Source organism: Carassius gibelio, chromosome B1, assembly GCF_023724105.1.
Source record: "Carassius gibelio isolate Cgi1373 ecotype wild population from Czech Republic chromosome B1, carGib1.2-hapl.c, whole genome shotgun sequence".
Lineage (NCBI taxonomy): Eukaryota > Metazoa > Chordata > Actinopteri > Cypriniformes > Cyprinidae > Carassius > Carassius gibelio.
The window spans coordinates 15,602,385-15,615,670 of record NC_068396.1 but is presented as its reverse complement, the minus strand read 5'-3'; the positions used below and the strand labels follow the sequence as shown (position 1 = coordinate 15,615,670).

Genomic DNA, 13,286 nt, shown 5'->3' with positions numbered 1-13,286 from the left:
GTATGTGATACCATACTTGGCTGAATGTCACTTTCACTTTAACAAACCCATCACGTTGAGCAGGCCACTCAAAAACGAAAACAATATCATCACTAACTTACCTTCATGCCACTCCAAACCTGTATGACTTTCATAAAATGAGGTGCAACGTGTTTACAGTTTTTATCCACATAATAAAAGTACGTTGTCAAGCTCAAAATAAAAACAAATCTCTAATAAAACAAAAAAGTGGTTTACTGTAGATGCACATTAAGTTCTTTCTTGGTGCTCCAGGGAAGAGAGAAATTCATACAGGTTTGGAAAGACATACACTTAATAGCCTGAGGGGGCTTATCCTGTTGAAAAGTTCTTGCAAGACACCGATTGGCCATGGAGAAAAATGAAGCACTGCAATATGACAGCGAAACGGTGTGAAATGTCAGAAAAACCCATTTTATTGAGCACCCTTCTTCCAAGAGCATCAAGATTTCAGCAGGTGAAACACCCCTTACTGTTATAAAGTCTGTAACTTCAACAATACAGTATCTTGACATGTCAGCTGTACAGCACTTAGCCAGATTCTAAGTGAACAGCAGGGTTACATCATCTCTCCTCAAAATGTATATGGTACTTATCTGGAAACGCTCAGTTTAAGCTAATAAGGAAGAACCAACACTGTGTCACGCCACATGTAACCACCTTAAATTTATCACAAATGAGTCGGTGTGAAGGTACAGGTTTGAATATACAGTCACACATGTTCCCCTATTGTCAGATAATCCAAATAAGGATGGGGCTCATCTTGTGCCAGCAGGCCAGTCTGTTGGACCTCAGGAGGAATAGCCATTTATATTCAGTTATCATTCAGAACAACAGCGAGTGAAATTGCAGTGGCTTCATCCAAACACAGAGCTTACTTTGAATGTGGCCACTACAACAGAAGCACATCTATATTTAAACTTGTTTATGAGAGCCGAGACACTGCAGAGCTCCTATATGAGATAAAACAGACCAACGTCTACCTCTGTCAAACCATCGACTCTGAGAAGAAATATAGAGTGGTCTTGTGATGCAGGTTTCTATTGTGGAGATAAGACAGGCAAACAGCAATGCTTATAGTAACATATATATGAAATAACTGCCATTATCTGGCCTTTTGTCTTGGAACTAAAATGAACTGCGATGTTTTACCTGCAAAATTGATAATTTGATATTCATTATTTTATTTATGAACATCTGGGATGTTAAAGTTGTTATATTTTTACAATTGTTTGTTTGCTTAACAGGTTAACAAAGCAAAACGAAAATGTCTCCAACTTTCCCATTGGGTACAAGTTCCCCAGTTGACTGCATAAGATCCCAGTAGTCTAAGGGGCCATTCAAACAGAGGCTTAGAGATACCTTTTTAAAAAGTTCTAAGGTGTAAGACGCTGTGTAATGATTGTTTACAGAGATAAAGAATTGAAAAGCAGCACAGTGGACACAAAAATGTGTCGTCAACAGCCCCTATTGCTGTAATCTTTGCTTTCTGTGCAGGCCTTAACAATAACATCAACAAAAAAGACTGTAGTCTTGTGGGTTTACATGAGTGTCTCACAGCATGGCTGCTTGGACATTTTTGTCTTTGTAAAGGCAATTGAGATAACTGATTCCTAACACATTATAATATTAGAAATGTGATGCTGAAAACACGTTAAAAAGACTGTGAACTATGCAGTACTGAATTGTGGCGTTAAACCGTTTCACAACTTTACACCATTTTTGTGTTCATGATTTTGCCTGAACATCATGTCTCAAATTACCGCTTTTAGGAATTAAAGAACAGATGATTCTTTATACTTTTGAATTACACTCGCAGTACTTTGATGTCATACACCGATCGGTTTATACGGCGCGATGCATCTCGAACAAGCCTGTTTTTAAAAGCCGTAAATGAAAAACATTAACACAACCAATTAACGATTGACAGAAGAGATCAACGCTTTCCTTCCGCAATAAATGACAAGTGATTGAGGTCACATGTTGGTGACGTTGGGGGTTCTGCTCCCTGCCAGTGGAAACACAAGCCGGTTCTGAACGAGTGCATTTTTGGCCGAGCGCCGGTTCCAGCTCTGGCACCAGCCCCAGTAGAAAAACAGTAAATGTCACACTGGAGCTTACTGAGGAGCCACGGAGAATCCTGCTTCTTTTTTCAAGATTTTAATAACGTTTTACTTACTTGTTGTTTTTTAATCATTCAAATTTGGCTGGGTGGTTAATAACAGTTTTCTGTGGCGTTACAAACCCAGAACACACATTTAATATTGCTTTACACTGACTCTAATGCATGATGTCCTGTGTGTCTGTGTGTGTGTTTCTGCTAATGGCTATGACAGTAATACGAGACAGAAGCACTCAGCTGTTGCTGGACCTCATGTGTCATCCAGCACAAAGAATAGTAAACAAAAAAGAACATCTGCATGTTTAAGCAAACAACTAAGCAAAGAGCATATCCACATGCATGACGCATACCTGAGTTTGTGTTAGATTAATGCTCTGTATGTGAGGAAATATCAGAACGCTATCCTTTCTATGGACGTCCTTGACTGACCCCCCATGGACACCAACCCCAAAAACCTGGCAGAGAGAGAGAGAGAGAGACAGAGAGAGAGATACAAAACACATTTCAAAGACTGTTTTCAACACTGATAAGAAATCTTACTCAAGCACTATATCAGAATATTAGAATGATTTCTGAAGGATCATGTGACACTGAAGACTGGAGTAATGTTTGCTGAAAATTAAGCTATGCAATCACAGAAATAAATGTCATAATTTAAAAATACTGTAAATATATAGAAAAAGAAAACTTTCATTTAAAATTGTGTACTATAACTGTTTTATTGTATTTTGGATCACGTAAATGCAGCTTTCATACTGAACTAAAAAAACTTTTGAAAGGTAATGCGGAAAGAAAAAAAAATAGTAGGCGTTTCTAGACTTCAAACATGAAGCAGTTTAACACGGTGGTGTTCCAGCTTTTATCAGGTCACCAGAAACTTACTCACAATGAAAACATGACTACAGAAGATAACATACTTTACATGACCTGAATACTAATACATATGCCAACGCAGATTGCTTTGGTGATTAAATCAGATTTGTTCGATGACAGTCATACAGTATCACGCTATTCTGACTATTGCAAAAGATTCTGCTTTAAGCTTTCTGATTTAAGCTTGTTACTCATCAGTATGTACTGTAACATAAATAACTGCCCTACACTTCCAGAAAGACACAGTGTGACCTTGATTCAGTTAACAAACAACTGAAAGAGCATTGTTATGCACAAGCCAAACAAGAAACACATAGATTTTGCAAGTCCGAGCTCTGGTCACGAATATTAAATTTGTCTTGTTATATGTACTTTGGTTGAGGAAAAAAAACTAAAATTCTTAAAATGATTCCTAACCGTGGGAATACCATTTTACCACTGTCATTTTATGCAACCGGCTACAATTGCTTTTGCACTGCTGCCAAGCTAAATAAACCACTTTTAAATATGAATCTCTCCCACATGTCCCCTTTAGTATCCCCCTGAGTAAAGAGGGGCATACTAAGTCTCTATGAGACCTTTTAAGTGAAAGACTGACTGTGTAATAGTATAATTCTCTAAAACTTGCCTGGTATGATATCACCCCATGGGTTGATGTGTTAATAAATAAAGAGATTTCTTCATTGCCCTCCAATGTGGGGAGGAAAATTATTTTAAAAGATGTTTTCCCTCTGGGTGGAATCACCTGTAAAGCAAAAAAAAAAAACACTATGCAAGAAACCGAATGACACGAAACGCTGGATTACATTACTATGGGACAATGAGAGTGATTGAACTGATGTAGAGGAACAGAGAAAGCTGCCCAAATGGGAAATGAGGTGCATACTTACCCTTCTGTGGAACGAAGGCATGTGAAAATGTCTGCTGGATGTAAACACCGAGAGCAGAGTGACTGGGAGCTCTGGGCTGGGGTTTTGGATTTCAACGGTTTCAGCTCTTGGCAGCCCCACCAGCCTGCAGAATGACAGAGCGAAATACAGCATTGCAGACTCCAAAATCATTTTCATCACAGTGTTTTTGTAAAGGCATGTCACTGTAAATGCAACCACTGTGAAACGGAAAAACTGATCTAAATGACTGATATGTCAGAGAATGTTATGGTTTTATGAACATCGTTGCCTTGAAACAGAACCATACTCAAAAGGAGATCAGTTATTTCAGTCTGGCGATTAAAAATCCAGACTTTCAAAGTGCACACTTCCCCAAAGCATCACAATGAGAACGGATCAGTGTTACAACACTTGAGCAAAGATGAAAGTAAATGTCACTCAAAGCCACACACTTCTATTAAAAGACTTGAGTTGACCTTTCAAAGCTGATTCTAACCACAGAAAGCTTAGCAGCTCCGATCTTTATGTTACGATGTTCCTGTGGTCAAAAGTCAGCTTCGAAAGAGGTGCGGGAACATCAGCATGTAAAACACGGTAGCCAATAAAAACGACTGCAGATCCATTGCACTATTTAAACCAATATTGGATCTCAAGTGTTCATGTGTGTCAGACTAGGCACACATCATCTTCAGTTTCCAAAACTCAACACGGCTAATGGACAGACTAAGCTTACTAACTTGTCAACTTCAGTCATCATTTCTTTATTATCTGGTCTCTTGATAAATTGCACTTGCATTTGGCAATTTTCTAAAGCATAGTGCTCCAACAGCTGTATGGACAATTACTTAACTTTTAAAGCATTAGCTGAATTCACGCCATGTCGTAATTGCTGTAATTTCTGAGATGACAACACGCGACGCTCTACTCAGAGTGGTCAATGTCACCGGACTCAGCAGTCCAATTCACATTGGTCCAAGCTGTAGGTCACAGAACATTCCCAACTTACAAGTGATTATGTTCTGAGACCACGTGAATACGTTGATGGTGTTGCCATAGAAATGCAAAACTCAGAGTCATTCTGAGTAGAATGTCACATGTTATCATCTTGGAATTACGGTCAAAAACAAGTAACAATTACATAAAATATATATATATATTTTTTAAGAACTTAAAATCTTGATTCAGTGAAATTTTGGCAACCAAAAATATTTAACTAAAACGAATTCAATTTTATGCATGCAACAATACAACATTAAGCAAAAATTATGCTACATTATTTTTGATTTTTGGCTACAAGAAAAGTATAACTTTGTTTTTGCCATTTACCCTCCCCCCCCCCTAAATAAAAAAAAAAATCAAAAAAAAAAATTCAGTTTAATTTGTAATTTTAAAAATGACATTACTTAGAAATATTATGACAAATATTAACAACAACAGTTACGGTCATTGTTAATTCTGTAGGATATAATATTAACCTTTTCAGTGGCGAGTTTAAAATATTCTAGCGGTCCCCCCAGAGTGAGTAGGTGTTATTTTAGAACGTTTCCTCACTGTTTCCATGACGATGCATCCGGCTAGTCACTTGACACACCGCAGCCACAATAACACTGTATAGCCCCTTTCACACTGCCATTCCGGCAAATACAGGGGTAAAGTGTTCCTGTAATTGTTCCCTGGTCGCTAGATTTGGCACTTTCACACTGCCAGTGATGACCCGGTATATGTGCGTGCTTTCACATACAACCCTTGAAGATCCCGTAACGACACGTGACATCAGCGCGTGACGTGTAATGTACGAGTCGACAACGCTTGGCACATTATACTTTAACTGAAGCAAGCTAACGATCTCTGTGTCAGTGCGGAAAGTGAGGAACCAACTGATCTCTGCTTCATTACAGTTTGCACATATGTTTTCGTCACAAATGTTGATCTTCCTTCAAAACTGCCGGTAAAAGAGTCGCGCGATAACGCACGTCATCACTTCGATACGGAATTAGATCTGGCTTTTGTTCACACAGCGCTCGTTCCGGATCGATTACCGCAATGTTACTAGGTCCCCGACCCGGGTTCAATTCGGTAATCAATTCCGGGACGTGGTTGCTTTCACACAGAAGGCGACCAGGCAATGTTACGGGCTTATGACAGATGGATCGCTTTTATTTAGTTTTTCCTTATTTAAAATATTCACAAACTTGTATACAATGTCATGAACAATCTGATACTCCGATTCACAAATGTGTGTAAATGAGTGTGTTTTGTCATTTAAAAACCTTTCTAAATTATCTTGACCAGGATCTGTAAAGTGAGATGGGCACCGCTATATTTGTTCACGCTGCAGTTCAGAGAGTCCTGTCAGTCAGATTTACAGCACATTAATTCATAAATTTCTCCCAAAATACAAGTAATAAGTGGCTGATGAACTGGATGAAGAACAGAGTGAACTTTATGCGTCGTGGCCGCATCACCACCTCGGGTGTGCATTAGTTTTCTAATAATTCAACGGCCCGTCGTCAATTATTACTTAAGAATTAAACAAATCGGCAAGTTAAATTTGAATGGATTGTTATTGTTGCTTCCATAGATACATGTGTGTATTTCTCAAACTCTAAATGTATTGTTTTACTGGTACTTGTGTATTTTAATGTCTGAAACCTAAAATATGAATAGTCGTGATAATACGACAAGAGCAGTGCACGTCTCTCTCTGGCTCAGCGCCAGATAAAGCGCTAAAGCACAGTTTGAATTTGACGTCACCGGACGTTTCTAAATCTGTACTCCCAGTAACTCTCCCCTCAAAGGTTTAATGAAAATTAACATACTGTAACAAATACAATAAAATAAAATATATTTTTTGTATGCTAATTTAGTTTATTGTATCGAAAAGCAAAACTAAAGAACTGAAACTTAAAAAAATAATAGATATGTGTATCTGTTATTAGTCATAAAAAGGCAGAACTGGGAAATCTCTTGTTTGCAAAAGGGTCCCAAATTTGAAAGCAGAACTAAAATAAAATTATGCAACACTGCCCAAGCAATGCCATTCCCAGTCTAAGCTGTAGTCCCAGTGGAAGCAGTGATGGGAAAATGAGGGGTGTGTGAGAGAGTGCTTAAGACACATAATAACATGTGGAAGGTGGTGCAGAAGGGCTGATGAAATTAGCTGCCAGACGCCTGTTTGTTTCTCTCTCCTGCAGAAAGGTTGTGTGTACTAGTGTGTGTTGCATCACTGCAGGAACATGTATCAGGAAAAACAAGGTGTAGACCGTTACCTACCTGTGCATACAGGTGCAGTGAAATATTATGCAATACACCAATACACTGTGTATCTAAAACTGCTGGTTTCAAAATAATTGTTTAAAAATATTAAAAAGAATACAGTAGGTATGTACTGAAATTAAAATTCTTGGCGGAAACCGAACAATTTAAACACTGGGCCGAAGGACCCATGTAGGCCTACTTTGCCGCCTTTTTTTTTCATTATTACATTAATTAAATTACCAGAATGTGCTTTTTACTGTTTTATCCTGGTTTTTAAATAATAAATCTATTACAAAACAACAATTTAAAAATATTAAATTTTTTTTTACATTCTAGCAAACATTTTACCAAAACAAAAAAAGCACATTTTAACTTAAAATGTATAAGTTTGTAAAATAATATATTTTGGCAATTTTTTGTTGTACAAATAAAGGCAGCCTTGCTGAGCAGAAGAAACTTATTTTAAAACATTAGTACATTACAGATCCCAATTTGAACACTGTGTGTGAAAGTTATAATAAATGTATTAATAGAGCTGGTGTTTACTTGTGCTTCACATAGGATTTCAAATAGTTATAGCTTATTTAAACCCTATTTTTGACATGTCCTATTTTAATGACTGCAAACCCTTCCTCATGTTCTCTACTTATGATTGACATGTATGAACATGCTCAGAAGTATTACAAGTTTAACATGTACAGTATCATGTTAGGACGAGCATTCTGCACAACTGAAATGTTCGGATAAAAATAACCGTAAAATGCAAATTGTGTCAATTATACCTTGACAAAAGTCAACAGCTGGCAATATAAACTCTTTGCATTTGAAAATGTAAGATTTTCTTTACATATGTGCAGTGACCTGCACTTTCTTATTTAAGTGTGTGTTTACTTTTGTAACATTTATGCCCTGATAAAATGGCTTTCAGAAGCACTGAACAGCACCAGCACTCTGCCATAGCACTTGATGCAGCAATGAGCGCATGAAATGACATGCCCGTGACCTTCTTTTTTTTTTTTTTTTTTTTTTTTTACATCGAAATAACATTTTCATTCCTGCGAAGTGACTTCACTAACAAAGACGTAACCTAAAATAAGCAGTTTTTAAATAAATCACTATTTATATTTATAATTATCATCAATTTTATCTATTAGTTGCAGCAGCTGTAAATCACACTAAGAAAACCATCTGGCTCAGTGTCCAAATCAAAGGTCACAACCACCAGTAATGCTTCCACCAGCTTGGACTATCAGCATTGGAACAGACATTACAGCTTTCCAACGCGTTATTTATTAAGGCCAAACTGAAAGCAGTGCAGTCCACTCCAAACTCTGCCACAGTTCTTTCTTCCATCAGAAGAGAAGCAGCTCAGCCATATTTGGTCATCCTGTCTGCAGAGGATGCCAACTACTCTTTTAAAACTAAACAGACCTTAAAATACCATTTAGGTTTCATGAACAACATCCGTGGCAACAACTGACTAACCTTAAATTCATAAATATATATACAAAAATAATAATAACTACATATGTTTATAGCAATGCACTTACAGTGGAAGCCTAGCCAATTGCTATAAATGACATGACTGTCAAACAATGTTTAGTTTTGAAAGTATTACCTTTTCTAAAATTATATTCAGTTATAGCCAATATTTCTAAACATCGTAATAAACATACAGCTTAAAATTGTGAAAATCTGCAAGCCATTTTTTACAGCTTAGTATATATTAGAAATATGTTGCGTGCCTTATTCTGTGTCAGAAGCCACGTCATCACACAGAAGGATTTACTTCAAACTCACTTCACAACTTCAGTAAAGTGTTTAGAATAAAAACGTTAATAAATGCGATATTTTCGTGTGCTTTCAGATGGAACAGCATTTACTACACACAGTCGTAGTTCACTGAGAAGCTACACAAACAGCTTTCATAATCGCAGACGATTTAATCAAAATCCAAGAAATCGTTCTGCGATTATGAAAGCTGTTTGTTATGAATGCGATTTTGCTTGGCTTGTCAGTGAACTACGGCTTGGTGTAATAAATGCTGCTCCATCTGAAAGCACATGATGGAGAGTTACTACTTATCACAGAATCGGCTTTACTGACAAGATGCACATGACAATTGCATTCAACTTATTGTGCAGCCCTACTTTATATTATATAAATCTGTTCAAACTCAATATGACTTTAAATAAAAGTCAGGACTGGATGAATATAAGCGATAAACGAATATTCGCGTTCACTTTTTGGGGGTTTTCCAATGTGTACAGTACCTGGTACTTAAGTACCACCAAGTGAACCGTACCATTACCAAAACTTGACGTGTAAACTCTGCTGATCACTGATTAGCCGGAGAGAATCTTCACTACCTGCATCACTGAAGTTGAGATGCAAACACAACAGAACCGCTGGATTGAAATCAGCACAGCCAGCGAGGAATCGAACGCAACTGTTTTGAAAGAGCACATTACGTTGTCTTTTGAGAAAGTATAGATGTTCCTCACGCTGACAGCAGAGGAGCGGAACAAGTGAGAGCTTGATGTGGCGACGTGGAATGAAAAAGTTTTTCACGAGTCGCGGCAGTAGAGGCGGCGCAACAATAACAACATGTGAATAATCCAGCTCACTCTAAAGCAACGCTTAACAGCAGTGGAAATGTATCACGCAGTGGAAAAGCGTCATTACATGTCATTGTTTATATCATGTGACTTATTTTAAATATATCAATATGGTTTGAAAATAAATTAGTTTTATACGCTTATTATGGAGATATAAGATCATATATACATGCCTAAATTACATGCTGGTTATTGTGCTGATATTGAGGGTATAATGTATAAAATGTAAAACACTTACTGTGGTCCAAAATCCAGTGTGGGCGGCCGAAACTGGAGCGGTCTCCCACTCTCCTGCACATAAAACGAGGAGCTGAGGAGAAAAGAGAGAAATACATGTAAACGTCAGACAGATTGATGCTTTTTACGTGAAAAAGTGCTTTAAAAATACTGAGCAAGAGAATCAAAACCAGTAGATAGGTTTTGCTCCTCTCTGGGGAAGAAGGGAAACTTGGTATGATGTGCTGCATAGTGTATACACATGACCAAATCAAAACATATGACTTTTGTGTGGTACTATGCAACGAAGCACAGCAACTAACTCAATTTCAGTTTACTGTAGATCTCAGGATGTAAAATCCTGATTTAAATCTGCATAAAAACAAATTGTGTTCTGAGACTGGTGTTTGCCCTGAGATGACATTTCATTTGAAAAGGCAAAAGGGAACTGGCTTTATCACACAATGTCATCTTTTTACCTGCATGAATGTTAATAAACCACAAACAGAGCAAGTTTGTTGGCAGTCTTTAGGGAATGACTTCATTGTTCTTGAGAGACTCACGTCTACATAATACACTTAAGATACATGAGAATATCATGTGACTTTGTATGAACATTTGAAACAGCCTTTAAAAAGTTAAATGAGCTTTCTTCTGTTATGAAGTGAACAACAAAAACACCAAATGAAGCTATAAGGTTGCAATATTCTGACACCGAAACCATGAAACAAACACCAGAGAATCATAATGTATTACAAAACATAATAAGTGTGAAAAGGTGTAATAGGCAACTAAAAACAACAGGAAGTTAAAGTGGGCAGCAGGGCAAAGCAGACCAAATTATAAACACCTAGTTTTATACTCTCCTTATGCTTAATAAACTGCTTGTTTCTCTGAAAACCCCAACTGAAGAAGGGAAACTGTGCAAATAAATGGCTCTTAAGTTGTTTTGTTAAAGTGTTCTTGTTGAATTGACCTACATGGGTTTTGGTACTGTGAGATGATAAACGTGAACTTGTGTTCAATGAAATGAATAGCAATTTTCAATTATTTGCGATGTACATTCTTAAAATTCCAACATTGATCTTCTACTCTGCATCATGCTTTCAAAAATAAAAGTTTCAGTTAAAGGTTTCAGAAATAATACAAAACTTAATTATGGTCAATGCATCACTTATTATAGTAAAACATTGATGCTTTTTGATTAAAAATCTTTAACAAAGCATGCAAACAAACGGCCGCTTTTATCATGTTCTTTTTGTGATTGCGCTAGTTCCAGTGACTTACTACTTATAATTTTCTGATAACTTCTCTTTGTTGGTGAAATAATGGTGTTGTGTGTTGTTGTTTCTGGTAGGCGTTTAAAGGGCGGCTTTTTAGAGTGAAAAATTTGCACGACGCAATGTCAAGCAAGCCAATCAGCTAAGAGCTTATTAACTAGGAGTGCGATGATCGAGTTGCGTAACTTCTCAGTGATCTACGGCTCTGTCTATTAAATGCCGCTCCATTAGAAAGCAGGTGATGGCGATTTAGCGGTAATCACAGAACCAGATTTAATGACTAGATACGCATTATCATATTGTTAGATATATCACCCAGCCCTAAGTGGAAGCAAGTGGAAGGCGCGTCGACCATATTTTTTTGCAGTCTATGACTTCAAAACAATGTAAACCAGCATGCTGTGAAACTTAATGTTAGCGCATTGTGAAAGTCACAAATGTGGATTAATAAAAATAAAAAAAAAATAAAAAAAAAACTGTGTTCCACAGAAGAAAGTCATTTTATTATTATTTTTTTTTACTGAATATGCTACTAATGATAAAAAAGAAATACTGGGGGTTCCAGTGAGGAACCCTTCTGGGGGTAATCCTTTCTAAACACTGTCAGTGGTTTGTCCAGGCTTTCATCAGCTAGGACCTCTGACGTGAAGACATATCAGTGGCCTTCATAACTGATTACCAACAGAAAGATGAGAGCTCAAGGTATGAATCACTTCTGCAACAGTTCCAGGAAAGAACATATGAAACAAACCAACAATGCTTTTATGAATGCATCTAAGCCTCAGAAAACATGTTTATAGCTTTAAACAGCTTTCAAAAGGTCTCAATAAAAGGGAAATGAACAAAGTAGATTGAACAGAGAGACTGGATGAGCATCAAATATGGACTGACTTTAAAAAGAGAAAAAAAAAGAAACAAAAATGGTTACAGGTTTCTGTCTGGCCATTATCACACTGGTAAAACAAGTTATTCATGTTGTTAAACTTCATGGCAGTCACCCTGATCTAAATTCTGGACTACACATCCACAGAATTCAAATCCCTCAGTCAGCTATCACAGAGCGGGTTTATAAAAAGACATGGGGTAGATCTGATACAGGGTCCAAAAGTTCAACAGCCGGCTACATTATCAAATGGCTGCCAGTGGGAGGTGAGCACAGCTATAGAAGTTCCAGAACATCCAAAGGTTCTGTCAAAAAATGATAACAAAAGCAAAATTAGGTGTGTTTGACTTTTTCTGAGACCCTTAATGTATAGTACACCTAGAGGTAAAACAAAATGCTGTGCACTGGCTCCAAGAGATTTAGCCTGTACTGGTGTTAGTGTGAGCAATGCATAGAGAATGCTGATTCACTGAACTGCATGAACATCAGATTATCAACTATCAAGTTAAAAATCAAGGCACCTGTGGGTATACATCCTGTCAATGCTGAAAAGGGAACTACAGAGTATAAGAGTTTCAGGTGAGCTTATTTTTTAGTTATGTATAAATTAAATGCACTTGCCACTCTATTATGGTTGGGAACTGAGAATCGGTTATTATAATAGTTTCAAATAATGCATTAACTGTTCTCGCAAAATATGAATGAGACACAGAGTCCAACCAATTAAGCATGAACTTATTATTTTTAAACCCAGCTCACTCGGTGTGATTTTGGCTATGATTTGGTTGTCAGAGACAAATTCAGAAAATCCTAAAAGATTCCTATAATCTGTAATCTTTATTCACGGCTTTTACATGTTCACCGACAGCCGATTAATCACAAATTTTACCTTTGACTAAATTCTGGCACTGTCAGAAAACTTGGCACATAGTTCTGCAGTGTGACTTCGTCATTGTAGAACGTTAAACGGTCATCGTTTTTCAAGACGAGCCACGTTCAGAATTAATGCTAAAGATTTCTTTTAACCGCTATAAACTCTGGTGCTCCCGTCATAAGCTCATGGAATTCATATAATACTGTATGTTGCCTTTGCTATGATAAACACAGGTTGTGCCACTGTTTTTATGT

The 13,286-nt window shown here is 37.2% G+C and overlaps 1 protein-coding gene across 5 annotated transcripts in view; it reads right to left on the bottom strand.

Annotated features, from left to right (window-relative positions):
* tmem131l (transmembrane 131 like) overlaps positions 1-13,286 on the bottom strand; it is a 48,557-nt gene that overhangs the window by 19,999 nt on the left and 15,272 nt on the right. For all 5 annotated transcript variants that reach the window (XM_052545242.1, XM_052545246.1, XM_052545243.1 and 2 more), the window contains exons 4-7: positions 10,018-10,089; positions 3,904-4,027; positions 3,642-3,758; positions 2,491-2,595 (exon numbers count right to left, since the gene is read on the bottom strand). In XM_052545242.1, coding sequence (XP_052401202.1) covers positions 2,491-2,595; positions 3,642-3,758; positions 3,904-4,027; positions 10,018-10,089 — 418 coding nt within the window. The remainder of the gene's footprint in view (positions 1-2,490; positions 2,596-3,641; positions 3,759-3,903; positions 4,028-10,017; positions 10,090-13,286) is intronic.